A 16392-nucleotide genomic window follows, 5' to 3' on the forward strand; every position below is an offset into this window, starting at 1 on the left:
CCGATTCTGTGCACAGCGCGGAGACGGTGACTTGACTGCCGCCTTTGTTGAAGATGACAACGAGAGAACGGAGCCAAAGGAAGACACAAAGACATTCTGTCAACAACTGTAAACAACAGCCCACCAAAATTTGATAAAAACTCAAGAAAAATAGAAGTAGACAAAGTTGGGTAATCAATTTTATAGATTATTTCAAGTGTATTTGTCATTTTAAATTGTTTTGTGTATGTGTGTGTCTTCCATAGCTGCTTACACTAATAACATGGCTGCTGACAGACAGAAGCTACTTTACAAAAGCAGCCAGTGTTTGATAATTTGCTCACTATATTTAGCGACTTTTCCGACCCCTCGAGTCACTGCTTTTCAAAAAGCGTTCAATTGCACTGACCATTTCAAGAGACATGGTGCCCATCTGTACGTTGCAAAAACAGTCATGTATCCAAGTTGGGAACTTTTAACCCAAGGTATGTGCTTTCCAAGCTGCAAATGTTTTGCCGTGGTCACCCTGCCTCACCTGTACAACGTGTACATGAGAGAAGGTGTGGGGGGAGAAAAATCGAGGAAACAAATTTACATTTTTGTGCAAAGAAAATCAGAAATTGAGTTTCTTTTAAGGCCATATCACCCAGCATGTACTAAGACAAAGTAACAGGACGGGAGGTCATCAAAGTACGCAAAAAGCAGTACTGGAAGCATGCGAAAGTGAGGAAGCGGCGATGTGGCGGAAAGCTTGTGACTGTCACAGAGCGGCGAGTCATTCATAAAAGTGGCACATGACCTCATGAGCGTCACATACTTGCACTGCTAGCTCAAAAAATGACTGCCTTCTCCCCCTCTGGATATAAAATACTGTACATCCAAACCAAATGATAGACGCCAACCATGTACACGAGCCTGACTGAGAGTCAAGACAAAACAAAGCTGATCCGCATCTTAGCTGCTCCTACCTGGGCATCGTTGTGGCTGTGCCAGTGTTTCCCGTGACCGCTCTGGCCCCCTTCGACGCTGCCTCTCTGTGCTCGCTCAGCCTCTAAGAATAACGGCCGACTAAATTCGCACAACATGAGACAAGTCAGGTGATTGCGGCGCGAGCGGCAGGCACATAGCGGCGGGCTGACCACGCACTGCTGACTGCCTCTCCTCCCTCTCCCTTGTTTACAGCCCCTTTCACGCTGCCCATCAAAGCCACCTTTTTCGCTGTTGTGTGTCAAAGGTACAACAGCGAAAAATAAACAACGGAACAGGGGGGTGTCAAAGTGGCCATGTAAATTTCTCCAGCTTCAGAGGCTTTACAGAGGTGTAAAAACAGAGGGTGTGTGAAAGGATTCAACGTAAAGCAAGGAAAGCGGTGTCAAGTTTAACACCCATGTCAACCGCGTGAAGATACTTTAAGGTACAGATGACAACACCTTTACCCAACTGTAACTTATGCTTTGCAAAATGGTAGAACCAGAGGCGGCCAAGTGATCCGCGTTGCCCTCTCCGCTCCACGCTGCCCTGCTCCAGCCGCACTCACGTCACAAAGGCGGAGGAGGCTGGGCAGGACAGGCGTGGCATACCCTCTGTCGCCGCAGTGTTCACCCACCTGGCCTCTCCGTCGTCTGCTCCGAGGGCTACCTGGTTGATCCTGCCAGTAGCATATCTAAATAATCTCACAAATTAAATCATACTAGTAAATACACACCGACCTGTCCTGTACTGTGAAAATGCGAATGACACATTAAAATCAATGGTTCCATTAATCGGTCTGCCATTACTGGGATAACTGTGGCAATTCTAGAGCTAATACAAAAGACTCTTCATAGAAAAGAAAATGTCCCTCAATTTTTTTTTTAATTTGTTTTTTAAAAACAGAGTACAGAATTAGGAGAAGTAAGCCATCATGGTCTGACAATGTATCACTTCGGCTAGCCTGCCGGTTTTATTTTAGTACTAAAATACCCTGCGTTACAGCAGTTGTTGTTTTTTAACAATATATGACTAAGTAAAATCCATTTTCATCACAAAGGCAAGATGTACTGGCATTATCAAGTGTCAGTTTTCAGTATTAGTGACTTCTCAAATGCAAGTACTTGTACTCAGTCTGAAAATAAGTGATAGCAGTGAATCCCTAGTACTGTATTCAACTGAGCCTTTCAGATAGACCTCCCCCCCAAACAAGGGTACTTTTTTTTCTATTTATTTTAACATTATATGCCTATTTATTTTTAGAGAATTAGTCTTTACGTTCCAGAATACAAGACGTCATTACCGGCCCATGCCACCATACCAATTATTGTTAAACTCGCATTAGGATTATGAGGGGGTCCTTGGAAATATTTCTCCCCTGGAGCCCAACAACTTGAGAACCCCACGCCTCGAAAAGCCACGGGCCAAGAAACCGTGGGCCTGCTTATAAGGCAGCTTTCCTCCGCTGCTCTGACGTCAGCAGCAGCCTGCTAACTGACCGCAAAGTGCCTTCACGCCAACGCCGCCGCTGCCACCCTGCCACACTTGTGAGTGTGCATTTGTACTGCTCGGGCGGTTACATAAATACAACCTGCGACATTCCTCCACACATATCGACCTCATCTACAAACTTGGCCCATCAAGTCGACTTTGTGGCCCTTTGTGCACAAGTTTGCCCAACCCCATTAAGAGGTACTCCAATGCCCCCGTAGGCTACAAAAGGAATCTCCCCGCCCGCCCGCATGGAGTTGAACTCTTCCCGATTAGCCTGACTTGCCTCGAGGCAAAAAGCAGAGCACCTGACTGCCTACCTGCATATCTGCCGCCTTCGCCGCAGTTGAAAGACTTTCCCATGAAGCGCATCTGCATTCCTGCAATCACGAGTGTCAGGGGGGCGGTGACCGACTTTACTGCAATGCACTAAAGAAGCACCCAGCAGACTTCCATTGTCTTTTGGTTTTCTTCTTCGTTATCATTTCTATATTTGTTTGCTATTAAAAGGCCAAAAGATGACTGCTACTCTCAGAGATTCTAAAAATGGTAGTAATGATCATCAAAAATTGAAATGTACTACTAAACATGTGGAATGTTATCACAGTTTTATGAGAAACTGTTTTATTACGTCAAAAATAAAAAAATATATATTTTCTGATCGTTACTACCATCTTACTCTTTCGACTAATAAATCACCTTTCGGAGGGATTTGTTGTTGGTAAATCAGCAGAGAGAAATTGCGACATCCATTTGGTCCAAAATAAAATCTCATACCTTTGTCAAAACATAGGACAGAGAAACCATTTTAGTATGTTTATAAATGTCCAAAGGTTGAATGTGTTCCGAGTCAGACTGCAACCTGAGCAGAAAAAACACAAATGTCTATGAAGCCAATGTATTTCCATTAACATTTTGACCTCCATTTTGGAGCACTAACCTAAAAATAGAGACACCTGGATCATTTTTAGTTCATTTTTACCCAAGGGTTGACTTCTCTGGTCGGGTGTGAACACGGTCATCGAAATCAGAAAATCCAACAATGACAAACGACTACAAATCCAGAGGTATCTCCGTTAACATTTTATCATCGATATTGGAGCTCTACTATACCTACAAATAAGATATACTCAAATCGATTTTAACCAAACTGTAGTTTATTTTTACCCAAGGGTTGACTTCTCTGCTCAGGTGTGAACACGGTCATCGAAATCAGAAAATCCAAACTGTAGTTAATTTTCAATAGAGGTGCGACCTCTTTGGTCGGGTGTGAACAATGTCATACCGCAAGTGACATTTTAATGTCCATTTTGGAGCACTGACATACCCAACAAAAAGAGACACTAGCATCCATTTTATTCAAGTTGTAGTTCATTTTCATCCCTCATGCGATTTCTTTGGTCAGGTGTGAACATTGTCATCATATTCAGGAAATCACAAATGACCGTAAATTCAGTGATTCCAAATTAATAATTGGACATCCATTTTGGAGTGCTACAATACTAATATTTAATCAGTCAAACCCTAGTTCATTTTTGGTGCGATTTTTTTGGGTCACCAAATACAATTGATCGCCATGAACATTTTGACGTCCATTTTGAAGCATTCCTTATCTTAAAAAAATAAAATAAACAGTGGCATGCATTTTAATCAAACTCCAGTTTTGTTTTTTTCATTCGATTTTTTGGGGTCAGGTGTAAAGACAGTATTTGTATAGATTCATGACTGTGTGTATACCTTTAGTACTTTTTTTTTTTTTTTTTTTTAAACTACATCTTTACCATGACCCTGAACTTCTGAGAACCCCGAGCACAGCAAGTTTAATTACCCCTGAAAGCAACTTGACAACCGCCATAGTCCACATAAACACGCATGCCGTTTGTGTTGTGACGCGTACACACGCACGCACGCACACAGGCACACGCACACACAAAAAGTTGACAAGCCTGTGATTGATGAAAGCCTCAGATGACACGCGGAGTTATGCAAGTATGTACGCAGTTCGGGAACCAGAGACTTCTCTCCGGTCAACTCTCAAGGAGAGAAAAAAAGGACGCAACAAATAAATTGCATGCAGGTTTTTTCTGTAAGATACAGAGTCATGTCAATCACATGACCGCTCGTTTCATTTATGATTTATGGCAAAGCTTCCTCAGCAGTTAGCAAATTGGAGACCGGAGTGAAAAAGATGATCTGTCGGGCGGGGCCCTGCTCGGTATGCCGCCTGGGGTCAGGTGCCTCTGCCAGGGAAACGGGAGAGGCATCAGGGGTCGGCCAAGCCACCGCCCCGGCTGGTATTCCACAGGGCTTGTGCTGGAGACATGGCTTTGGGTGACGCCCCGTCCGACGGCCATTAGTTTGCGGTGGCAATGACGCCGAGAAAAGTCGCGAGGATAAAGGAATGCTGTTGTCCCCAGAAAGTCGCCAATACTCAGTGTGATCATGTGGTAGACAATAATACACATATTATAGCTTCAATTTCTTAATTATAAATACTGACATTTTTAGCGTCACAGGAGTAGTTGTCTTTCGGCTTCTTCACTGTTGTCATCTTTTTTCTTTTGTTTGCTATTACCAACAATCACTGTCAGAGTGGTAGTGATAATACAAAATCTAAATGGTAATACTACATCTTAGAAATGTTATCCCAGTTTCACAATAAGCGGTGTAAAAATTTTAATCGGGAAATGGTAATACTACGCCTTAGAAATTTTATCCCAGTTTCACGATAAGCTGTGTTAAAATTTCAATTCGGGCGGTTTTACTATTTAAATTTTTAATTAGCATTACTACTGTGTTTAGTCTATTTCAAAGAATGAACTGCCTTTTGGGGGCCCTGAACATGCCGGGAAAAAGGGCAATTTTTGCAACCCTGGTGAAAATTTACGCGTTTTTGGGATTCCAAACTCAACCCCTCAGGTAACTATGAAAGTTAAAACTATTTAGCCCCCAACACCAGTTTCACCGATCAACACGAACTTCGGTGGATGTGTATATTACGACAGGACACACGAAAAATGTCTTAAGGACACATATCCCAACTTAAACGGGAAGTTGGACATTTTGGTATGATGAAGAAGCCATTTGGGGCAAATTTCAGGGCTAATACTAGCGACTTCCTACACCAGGGGTGTTCAGACTTTTGCCTGTGGGGGCCGCAGACAGAGAAACCCAAGGACCTTCCCTTCAATTTATTAAACACGCTGCGTCAAGGTGGGCGTTTACCATTGTGGCGCTGCACTTTGAGTTGAAATGCTTTGGGTCCCCCCCCCCCCACCACCAACTATCTTTATATAACATTTCAACGATACAATTGAGTTGAGTAGCATTGCTGTGGCGTCAGAAAGCGCATCCAATAATAAAAAACAGCCCAAAATATTTACTCTTACCAATGAACCGTTTTCGAGGATTGCAGAAATAAAGAAAAGGTTACATGAGTAGCACTTAGCAGGGGTGATGACAACAGCAAAATGCACATTCACTTACAGTAAATTTTCATTGAATTTAATTTTGTGGGGTTTCTTTTGTGTGAAATTCAAGTTTTGTTGGTTTTGTTCTTTTAACAATGATTTTGTGTGCAACTGATGTGCGGTTCATTTTGTTCATGACCTAGATGACTGATAATCTACAGACAAAATATATACCCGTTTTGAGTTGTATATATTATTATTATATATGATTATTTAGTTATATATCATTATTATTTATTTATATTTATTATTTTTCAAATTAGGATGGGCTCAGTGAACTCCAGCTGAACCTAACCACTGTTCTAGACAAACGGGTGACAGTAAAGTGCTTTTTTTTTTTTTTTTTTTTGCCTTCACCTTCTAATGTGGACCGACCCTGCCGTCAATATTTAATGGTCATTAAGATCGTGAGTAAAAGGGTGCAATGGCCCCTTTATTACCTTTCAGATGCAGCAGAACTAAAAGGTGAAAGTAAACATGCTGCAATTGCACAACTTCAGCTACTATCGTGACAAGCGGACGGACGCAAATAATGTGGCGTCACAGGCTTTTACATTCCAATGGCGCCCCCGCCCCTCGCGCTCGAGGCGTAATGACGTCACGCACGCCAGTCGCGGGGGCACGCTGCGCACGTCGTCGACACCCAAAGAAAGACGGCGGCGCGAAATGCACTTTGAACCCGAGTTTATATCGTCACACATCGCGTGCAACGACAACAAAAGACAGATGCGGGCGCACACAAGTGGGGGTGTTGAGACAAAAGCGACAGTTTGAAGTCTCAACTTTTCGAGTAGTATTGTACGTGTGACGTTGAACGGCGATAAACACGCTGGCTTCAGGGTTAGCCCAGCTAGCTGCTAGCGAGCTAATCCACGGCCAAACACACCAAAACGCGTCGCCCACTTCCAATGTCGTTTAACCAAAGCCTCCCAGTTACAAATGAACAGCACGAAGCGTAAAGCGGCTGTTGAAGCAGTTGAGGTAATAAATGCGTTACTGTACTCATAAACCACACACGCACGTTCACATGAGCTACCTGAAAGCTGGCTCCTCTTTGTTACCTCTCTGCGGAGGCGGCGAAAAAGCGCTCCTCTTGTTGAAAAGTTTCTGAAAGAGAGTCGGAGGCATTTTGTACCATGTAAGGGGGGGGGGGAGAAAATAGCCCCCTTTTCTTTTCTTTTTTTTCAAATCCACGAGCGAGTCTTGTTCCTTGTAACTGTCTCCATGGGTCTCAGTCATATGACAGGCATTAGTCACGGGAGCCGCTTGGCAACCGACCTACCCTTCTTTTTTTCTGACTGGCCGAGCGAGCGAGCGAAGGAATTATCTGATTGGCTGTCTATTTTTGGACACGCACCACGTGGTCAGCGGGTGCCCCCAGTGTTGACGTTTTGTCAGTAGCCGAAACGCACGTAAGCGGTCATCGTTTTGTCTCGTTTATTCACAGAAAACCACCACAGAGCATCCCAAAAACACATACAATATTTATTTTACAGCTATTCGTTTATTTTACACAACAGACTCAAAACAACACAGAAACGAGTTAGTTTGCCCTACTTTGGACGGAACCCCTGGCTACAAGTGACTAAGTGAATAAAACAACTAATGGATATTTCATGTGAAAGTAACAGCAAACAGGAATTGATGAAGTTTTATGTCTGACATCTACAGGCTATGTCAAGAGAATTTTTGCACTGCCTGCACCATCTGCGGTACGCATGTGCAACTAGCTACATCAAAAACAATACGTAGGTAGTACCCATCACTAACCCTGAAACTAATTTTAACCATCACATAATTCTAATCCTAACCTTAACCCTTTTACGAGCGGACCTTTTCATGTAAGGTATCCACGTCAGTACCCATGTATTTTGTGCTTTTCGTCCTTAGCTAGCTATCAAAGATGGCCGTCCTGTTGCGAATGCGCACCGCAGGTAGTGCGTTGACAGCCTATTCAGCAGCATAAACCTTCTTAAAAGTAGTCTAAAACGGTCACAATTTATTTCTACTTGGAGTATTTAAAATAAACACATTTTCTTTAAAAAAATAAAATAAAATCTAATTGGGCCACTGTGAAACATCCTATATTTACATCCGATATTTGTCATCACAGGACGCAGGGTTGTACGTACAGGCGATAACCTGTGAGTTTGGCGTGCCGCTCTCGGGCTTGCCGAAAGAACTCCTTACGGATGGTGTCGTCGTCAAAGTGGAAAAACGTGGCTGCGCCGTCCACTTTGGGATGCTGCTTCTTGCGCAGACTCGAAGCGTCCTTCTGCTCAGCGACAAAAGGACTTTTGAAGCTCTGGACCTTCCTGTAAGAGAGGGGCCTCCTGGCGAGGGCGGACTAAAGACAGGGGAACACAGTTTATTAGTCAAATCGTACGTGTACTATTCCTCCTGCTTTTAAAGGAGACTTCCATCCATCCATTTTCTGTACGACGTATTATGCATTTTTTCTCTGCATGCGCCACGTGCACAGACCCGCTACACTAATTTCACAAAGTGCACCTGGACGGCTCGGTACTTAAGTGCCGCCTCCTCCAGTGAAAATATGATCCATGCTATCACCGCCTTTATGGGCGCGACCCCCCCCCAAGGGCCACCACCGGTCGTCATGGTGACAAAACCGTACTCGACGTTGGCCCCGCAGTAGACGGTTGAGGGGTGACCGGTGGTTCATTTGTATGAGACAGGACCGCCCCTTCAAAACAGGCTGATTCCTGTGCTGTAATTGTTGATCCCCTGAGGTATTGAATTTCCCTCACAGGAAGAACAAAGGATCCATCTATCTACTGTATTTTGATGAAAGTGTGTCACGGCCATGTTATTAAGACACCTAATTAATTAAGTAATACGGTACAGAGAGATGGATGGATGTCTTTTTAAAAATTAGTCATCTTGGTGTGAGTCGCTTACGTTCCGTGAATTCCCTTTCAAGGATTCGTCTGCAGAGTGGATGACAGAAATTACACAAAACGACAAAAGTATCGATTTGTGTTTATTACGGTTATTAATATGACGATGGTCATTTACCCGAATGAGTTTGCGGATTGTCCGCAGTCGCTCCCTGGTCACTGGACAAATTAGGTACCATAGTTGAACAGTGCATGTTAGTGAGTTAATTGTGAACTCACCTCATCTGGCCCTTTGTGTTGACCAAAATGGAGGGGGCATCTGAAAGCACAAGTTAGAAGAATGGCGTGGGATGACAAAAAAAATATTTTTAATCCCTACATAGGCAAATATCTGTCAAAATATGAAGATATTTAAACCAGATGTACTATATGTAGGTCTACGTAAAGGTCAGACGCTAAGAGAGTTCAATTTGGATCTGATCCAGATTGGGCATTTGCCAGCAATGTAAACCAAAACATCCCATGGAATCTGGTCAGACAATTCAAATGTCATCAGATGAAGTTCTAGTATCCTCGTAAATTTGTTTATATTTGCGTGTTTCACTTTGTAAACACTCTTAATTGTCATGCAAGTGTAAAAACTTAACCGCTTAACTTTGACCATAAATGATGACACGTTTGCTGAAGCTGGAGTCTTACTGTTAAGAGGATTTCAACAAAGTGTACGACAGTGTTTTAAGGGTCACATGCTCAAAACAAGTTTAATACTCTGAATCGGATCCAGATTAGGCATTTGGCAGCAATGTAAACGCAACATGGAAAAGCTCAGGGAACATTTTTCAATGCATATTTCTCATCAGACAATTGGAAAAAATAAAATCCAAAGAAAACCCATGCGCAGCGTGAATAATATGATGCTCCCTGAATTGAAGCTAACTTTACTCACATAGGACGGCGGAGACGTTGGGGTGCCGGTGCCTTTGGATGCTCTCGACATGGCTCCTGCCCAGTAAGGTGGAGTTCTTCACCCGGGCCTGCCGGACATCCCCTGGCGTGGCGGTGACATCATCAGAGAAGAAATCAAACATACCTGCTGCCGATGGGTGGGGAGATTAAATTCATGAAAGCAACTTTTTGTTTGTCGTTAGGCAGACTTTGAAACTAACGTAACTGTCGTGTCTGAAGATCTCCGGGGAAGGAACACTGCTGGAGGTTAAGGAATCCCAGACGTCATCATCGTCTGAGGAGTCACTTGAGTTCTCAGATGCCGTCCCCGTTGGCCCTGTTTGAGGTGGGCTAGGTCTCAACTGACACCCGGGATGACCTAAAGTGACAGCGCCGACTCTCTCAGCCGCTGCCGCTCCTGCTGCTGCTGATGGTATAGGCCAGATATTGTTGGAGCTTGGGGGAAACTGGGATTTACATCGCAAAGGCCTACTGCTGGTCTGTGGGGAAAAGCGACAACATGGCAGACCCTCACCAAGGAACAACAAGACACCCACCCTTTCGTATGCACGCATTTTGTCAACACATACAGAGAAATTAAGGACGATGAAGGGATAGCATAGCGCAGTGATTCTCAAAAGTGTGGTATGAGTATCACTAGTGGTATGTGGGTTCTCTCGAGTGGTACACAAAATAATTGCTTCCTACAGTTCAGTTGTATTTCACTTTTTAGTACATTACAATTGCATTTAACCCTTAAAATGGCCAGGTCGTCATTGTAAATGAGAACTGGTTCTCAACTGACCTTCCTGTTTAAATAAAGGTTAAGTCATATTTTTGAAAGAGAACAGTTTGTTTATTTTAACTTTGATTATATTACAATGTTTATTTAACTTTTATGTGCAATACATTAGAATCAAATCAATGAAGTAATTTTCTTTTCCTATATTTAAGCAGTGTTATGTTCAAACTGTGAATAAAGTTTACAGTGGTTTATACATTACATGGAATTTATATTACATCTAATTTTTAAAAAAAGCTCTGCCTTGTTTTTGATGAACACTCAGATCTACGACACTAAATGTACTTGTACCTTTTTTTTTTTTTTTTACCTGGCGATGGTTCATAATTGAGTCCTTTTTTAACATACCTGTACCGTTTTTTGACCCGGAGAGAGTCCAAAATGAAGTTCATTAAATATAGTTTTACCCTTTTTGGACCTGGAAAAGATACAAAATGGAGTCTAACATATATACTTGTACACTACTCCTTTCAGACCTTAAAATAATGTACAAAATTGAGTCGAATAAACACCCTTTTCTCCTTCTGGACCTTGAAAATGTATAAAATGGAGTTCAGTTCAATGATTCATCGTATTGGGTGTAGTTAAATTTTGGCCCTGAGGGACAGCAATGTAACCAGATGACTCACCCGTACGTGAGCAGGCCCCGCAACGGCGTCACATTGAGGTTCCTCCTCGGGTAACGCTGGGAACTTTTGACATGGGTGACGTCCCCTACCTTCGAGTGAATTTCAACGTACTTACGGGCGATGCTTCGTCGTGTAATTCACGAGCAGGTTTTTCTTACCGTGTCGCCGTTTGAGAGGCGCCCTCAAAGGCGTGTCTGCCTTAACTGCTCGCCTCGCTCCAAACATTTACCCCCCGCGCTCTTTTTAAAGCGAATAATAAGCTGAAAACGTTGAATTTAAACGGTCAGGATGCTAGCTCAACTGGTGGCTAACGTCAACCGCACAACGTTCAGCAATGACTCGGTCGGCGTAGCTGTGAACGAAAACACGTGTAACAAACGTAAGGTCACATTTTGTTTGTTTGTTTACTTAACAGAATTGTACACACTGGTCTTTAAATACCCCACATTTCCTTTTTACGGCGGTTGGCAGCCAATTTAATGGAGCAATACCGCCTCCTGCTGTTGCAATTCTGCAACAGACAGACCTTGATTTCATACAAACTACATTTTCACCGAAATTATTGTGAACCCGGTGTCCCTTAAAAATCCTGCCACAATTATAACTTTTTCCCGACTACCCATTCCCAGTACACCTTGTAAAACTAACATCCCTCACCTCTATTTTCCTTAATCTCATCTCAAGTCAGAAGCAGAATCATCAGAATCATCTTTAGTTGCCAAGGATGTCAAAAACACAAAAGAGTCGAAGGGCTTCACAAAGCCCACAGTCGACGATTATAATCTTTTTTTTCAATTAGTTTCATATTTCTTAGGGCTCATTAATACACGTTCCACAGACTCCTCACATAAACCTGACAAATCTTTTCCCCTTATCAACTTTCGAGTTTTAGTCAAACCACAGTGTCCAAATGTTAACCTTGTTAAAAAATGTTCCTCTTTCCTCTACCTACCCTATTAGCTTTAATATACATTTTAATCTTGTACAAAAGTCTTCCATGTCCTTCTCTATCCCTATCACATGCCATATTTGATTGATTTTACATTATATACAACTTTTGATCTCTGCTTAACTAATATTGACATATTATAATATTGTCATTTCTACTTTTTTTTCCCTCCCCCTTTGCCAATTTACCCACACGCTCATTCTATTTAACCCCTTCAAGTGCCAGAACCCATCTTAAATTTGACTTGACTAAATAGTTTTTGCTACTCTTGTGATTGACGGAAGAACTTTTACAGTTTACGCTGCCTCATATGACAGCGGTCCTTTTTATTTTCACAGAATAAGTGTCACTAAAAAATGTGTAAAAAAAAACAAACAAAGAAATCACTTGCATACTTAATCTTTTAGATGTTCACCGACTTTAAGTCTCCGTTTAGTTTATTGTGACCCCTGTGGCATATTTTTTTCTTACAAAAATTGTGCAAAACATTTCGATTCATACAATTTCCGATGCATTTTACTTTATAATCTGTAATTCCACGTTATTCATTTGAATTTACACATGAAAAAAACAAGCGGGACAGTGGTTTAAAATCATTCCAGAATGTTCTTTTATTTCCTGCCCCCAGTCATCATCATTATTATTATTACAAGGATATGCTGCTGATTCGACTGCAGAAAAAAGGAGAAATAAATACATACAATTTGTCCCACTACACACGCACGCAATGAAAAGAACAAAATGTAATAAAAATCCCACTTGAAACGCCGACTTGAGTCGTCAATAAATAAGCTTACATATATAGTGTAGCTGTCCTCGTGTATGTACATACATCATTCATGTTCACGCTTTGGGACAAGAATCAACCTTGAAAAGCTTCTACATTACTCGTGTGTGTGATTTAAAAAAACAAAACAAAACAAAAAACACTTAATAAAAAGCTTGTTTAATTAAAAGTGAATGGTCGCTCTGTATTTTCCCTGCAGGGCAACTTCATGCACTGCCCCGCCGAGTCCTCTTTGTTGTTTGTTTTGTGCAAACAAAAACAACAAAAAACGGAAAGAGAAGAGTGAGGGGTGTGTGCCTTGAAATGGCCGCCATTACTGGTAAGGCAGGAGGTAGCCTTGAGTGAACCTACAAAAAAATAATAAGTCCATGTCTTTGATGTTTAAATGAAACTAACTGCATGTTGAGGTCTATCTGGATGGACGGAGGGTGACTTGTTTTTTTGCTGCTTGCTCCCCCAATGTGCGTTGTTGTCGTTGTGGACGTCTGCCCTCACATGGAGATGGCGCTGTAGAGCTGCTCGATCTTCTCTTTGAAGAACTCCCGCAGCTCGGGCCGCTTGGCTTTCAGCGTGGGTGTCAGCAGGCCGTTCTCAATGGAGAACATCTCACTGTGGATGTAAATGTTCTTCACCTGGTTTGAGACAATAGAAGAGGATGTAGTGAAGGTCTAAACGCAATTTGACACCGCTCGTTCTGTGCTCGGAAACAATATACACTCAATAAAAGATGAAAGGTAACAAAACAAAACAAAAAAAATGTGCATGTAAAGCATATATTCAGAATTGTATTTGATGTTTACCGAAACGTGCAGTATGTTAGGTTCTTCAAACACTACATGTATGAAAGCATGTATGTTAGGTTCATCAAATTTTCTTTTGAATCATCTTATTGTTTCAGGAAAATACATCTACTAACTGTGTTTGATGTTTATGGGGGGGGGAAAACAAAATGTTCAGTTCCTCAAAGACTCAAAATTGTCTTCGATGTCTGCAAAAACATATGCATGCTCAGTTTGTAAAAGACTAAATCATCGTAGATGTTTACGAAAACATGTCACTTTGGTTTATCGAAGACTCAAAATTGTCTTTACTGTTTAAGAAACCACATAATCAAAAGACTCTAAATGTATCATCCTCAATTAGGAAAGTACGTGGACTAGGTTAATTTAATCAAAAACTCAAAAATTTCTTTGATGACAGAAAACCAACACATTTGTTCACAGATGACTACAAATTGTCTTCAGCATTTACAAATTAATATAGAATATATTCTGTACATCCAAGACTCAGGAATGTGTTTGATGTTTATAAAAACACATACATTTGGTTCCTCAAAGACTCTAAATTGTCTTTGATGTTTCCAAAAACATACGTTCAGTTTGAAGAAGACTCCAAATCACCTCTTTGTGAACAAGTGCGTGAGAAAATAGCCGAACAGTTTAAGGACAATGTTCCTCAACGTACAATTGCAAGGAATTTAGGGATGTCATCATCTACGGTCCATAATATCATCAAAAGGTTCAGAGAATCTGGAGAAATCACTGCATGTAAGCGGCAAGGCCGAAAACCAACATTGAATGCCCGTGACCTTCGATCCCTCAGGCGGCACTGCATCAAAAACCGACATCGATGTGTAAAGGATATCACCACATGGGCTCGGGAACACTTCAGAAAAACGCAAAGTGGAAAAGTGTTCTGTGGTACGACGAGTCTACATTTCAAATTGTTTGTGGAAATTGTGGACGTCGTGTCCTCCGGGCCAAAGAGGAAAAGAACCATCCGGACTGTTATGGACGCAAAGTTAAAAAACCAGCATCTGTGAAGGTATGGGGCTGTGTTAGTGCCAATGGCATGGGTAACTTGCAGATCTGTGAAGGCACCATTAATGCTGAAAGGTACATACAGGTTTTGGAGAAACATATGCTGCCATCCAAGCAACGTCTTTTTCATGGACGCCCCTGCTTATTTCAGCAAGACAATGCCAAACCACATTCTGCACGTGTTACAACAGCGTGGCTTCATAGTAAAACAGTGCGGGTAATAGACTGGCCTGCCTGCAGTACAAACCTGTCTCCCATTGAAAATGTGTGGCGCATTATGACGCGTAATATACGACAACGGACATCCCGGACTGTTGAACAGCTGAAGCTGTACATCAAGCAAGAATGGGAAATAATTCCACCTTCAAAGCTTCAACAATTAGTGTCCTCAGTTCCCAAACGTTTATTGAGTGTTGTTAAATGAAAAGGTGATGTAACACAGGGGTAAACATGACCCTGTCCCAGCTTTTTTGGAACGTGTTGCAGCCATAAAATTCTAAGTTAATGATTATTTGCTAAAAACAAATCAAGTTTATCAGTTTGAACATGAAATGTCTCGTCTTTGTAGTGTATTCAATTAAATATAGGTTGAACATGATTTGCAAATGATTGTATTCTGTTTTTATTTATGTTTAACACAACGTCCCAAGTTCATTGGAATTGCATAAAAAAATACTTCTTAGTCACCTGCTCAAATGAGTGCAAAGAGCTGGCCTTGCCCAGACGCACCAGATCCTCAAGGATGGCCTTCTTAAGTTCCTAATAAGACAAGCATTAGAGTATTTGAGGTCCCCCAAAAAATGGTACCTTGCCGTTTGTCTACAATTGCGCCACCTACAGTGTTTTTACAAAGGTCCTTGTAGGTGCCTAAGATGCCTTTCTTCTTGGCCCACATGGGCATGACTTCCGTGTCGGGCACCACAATCCCCACCAGGCAGGACTGCACACAGGGACCATGAAGATGATGAAAAAAGTGAGTGGGGACCTTAAATGAGGTAAAGTAGTAAACTGACCTGAAGGCTGTCTCCGTGCACATAGAGCTGGGCCACAGGCTCGCTCCGGATGTAAATGTTCTCGATCTTCTCGGGGGAGATGTACTCGCCCTGCGCCAGCTTGAAGATGTGCTTCTTCCTGTCCACGATCTTCAACGTGCCGTTCTGCAAAAAAGGACAAGCGCGATCAATCGACTATAAATCAATCACAACGGTGTCAATTTACTAGACGTACGGGCAGCCATTTGCCGATGTCGCCGGTGTGCAGCCAGCCGTCCGGGTCCAGAGTCTCGGCGGTCCTCTCGGGGTCTTTGAGGTAGCCCATAAATACGTTTGGTCCCTTCACACAAACCTGACCATTGGAATAGCGTCAAATACAAACAATACAGAACTCATTTTATTAGTAGAAAAATGTTGAATTTCTTGTACCTTTAAAAAAAAAAAAAAAAAACAGCTTTTTGAAGACTTGCAGTGAAAAAAAAGTGTTGTACGTTAGCAAAATGTGTCTTCTGTACTTTGAATACACACAATTATCGACGCAAACACACACGAGTTTCCTCGTACACTTGATACGATGAAAAACATGCGTATTAAGTAAAGACTGAAAATGATCTACATTAGGTTCATCAAAGACTCAAAATCATTTATGATAGGTACGAAAACACGTATGTTAGGTTTGCAAAACACAAAATTATTGTCAT

At 42.0% G+C, this 16392-nt stretch overlaps 2 protein-coding genes across 6 annotated transcripts in view; both read right to left on the bottom strand.

Annotated features, from left to right (window-relative positions):
- The window catches only part of fnip1 (folliculin interacting protein 1), a 31825-nt gene extending 24655 nt beyond the window's left edge, over nucleotides 1–7170 (bottom strand). For both annotated transcript variants that reach the window (XM_061702266.1, XM_061702265.1), the window contains exon 1: nucleotides 6946–7170. In XM_061702266.1, coding sequence (XP_061558250.1) covers nucleotides 6946–7148 — 203 coding nt within the window. In that variant the 5' untranslated portion in view covers nucleotides 7149–7170. The remainder of the gene's footprint in view (nucleotides 1–6945) is intronic.
- A 5508-nt stretch (nucleotides 7171–12678) lies between these two features.
- The window catches only part of acsl6 (acyl-CoA synthetase long chain family member 6), a 28721-nt gene continuing 25007 nt past the window's right edge, over nucleotides 12679–16392 (bottom strand). For 3 of the 4 annotated variants that reach the window (XM_061701974.1, XM_061701973.1, XM_061701976.1), the window contains 5 exons: nucleotides 15927–16043; nucleotides 15713–15856; nucleotides 15538–15639; nucleotides 15387–15458; nucleotides 12679–13511 (listed from right to left, as the gene is read on the bottom strand). In XM_061701974.1, coding sequence (XP_061557958.1) covers nucleotides 13371–13511; nucleotides 15387–15458; nucleotides 15538–15639; nucleotides 15713–15856; nucleotides 15927–16043 — 576 coding nt within the window. In that variant the 3' untranslated portion in view covers nucleotides 12679–13370. The remainder of the gene's footprint in view (nucleotides 13512–15386; nucleotides 15459–15537; nucleotides 15640–15712; nucleotides 15857–15926; nucleotides 16044–16392) is intronic. The other variant, XM_061701975.1, reaches the window with a different exon arrangement.

This window comes from Phycodurus eques, chromosome 17 (genome assembly GCF_024500275.1).
Source record: "Phycodurus eques isolate BA_2022a chromosome 17, UOR_Pequ_1.1, whole genome shotgun sequence".
Taxonomy (NCBI): Eukaryota; Metazoa; Chordata; class Actinopteri; order Syngnathiformes; family Syngnathidae; genus Phycodurus; species Phycodurus eques.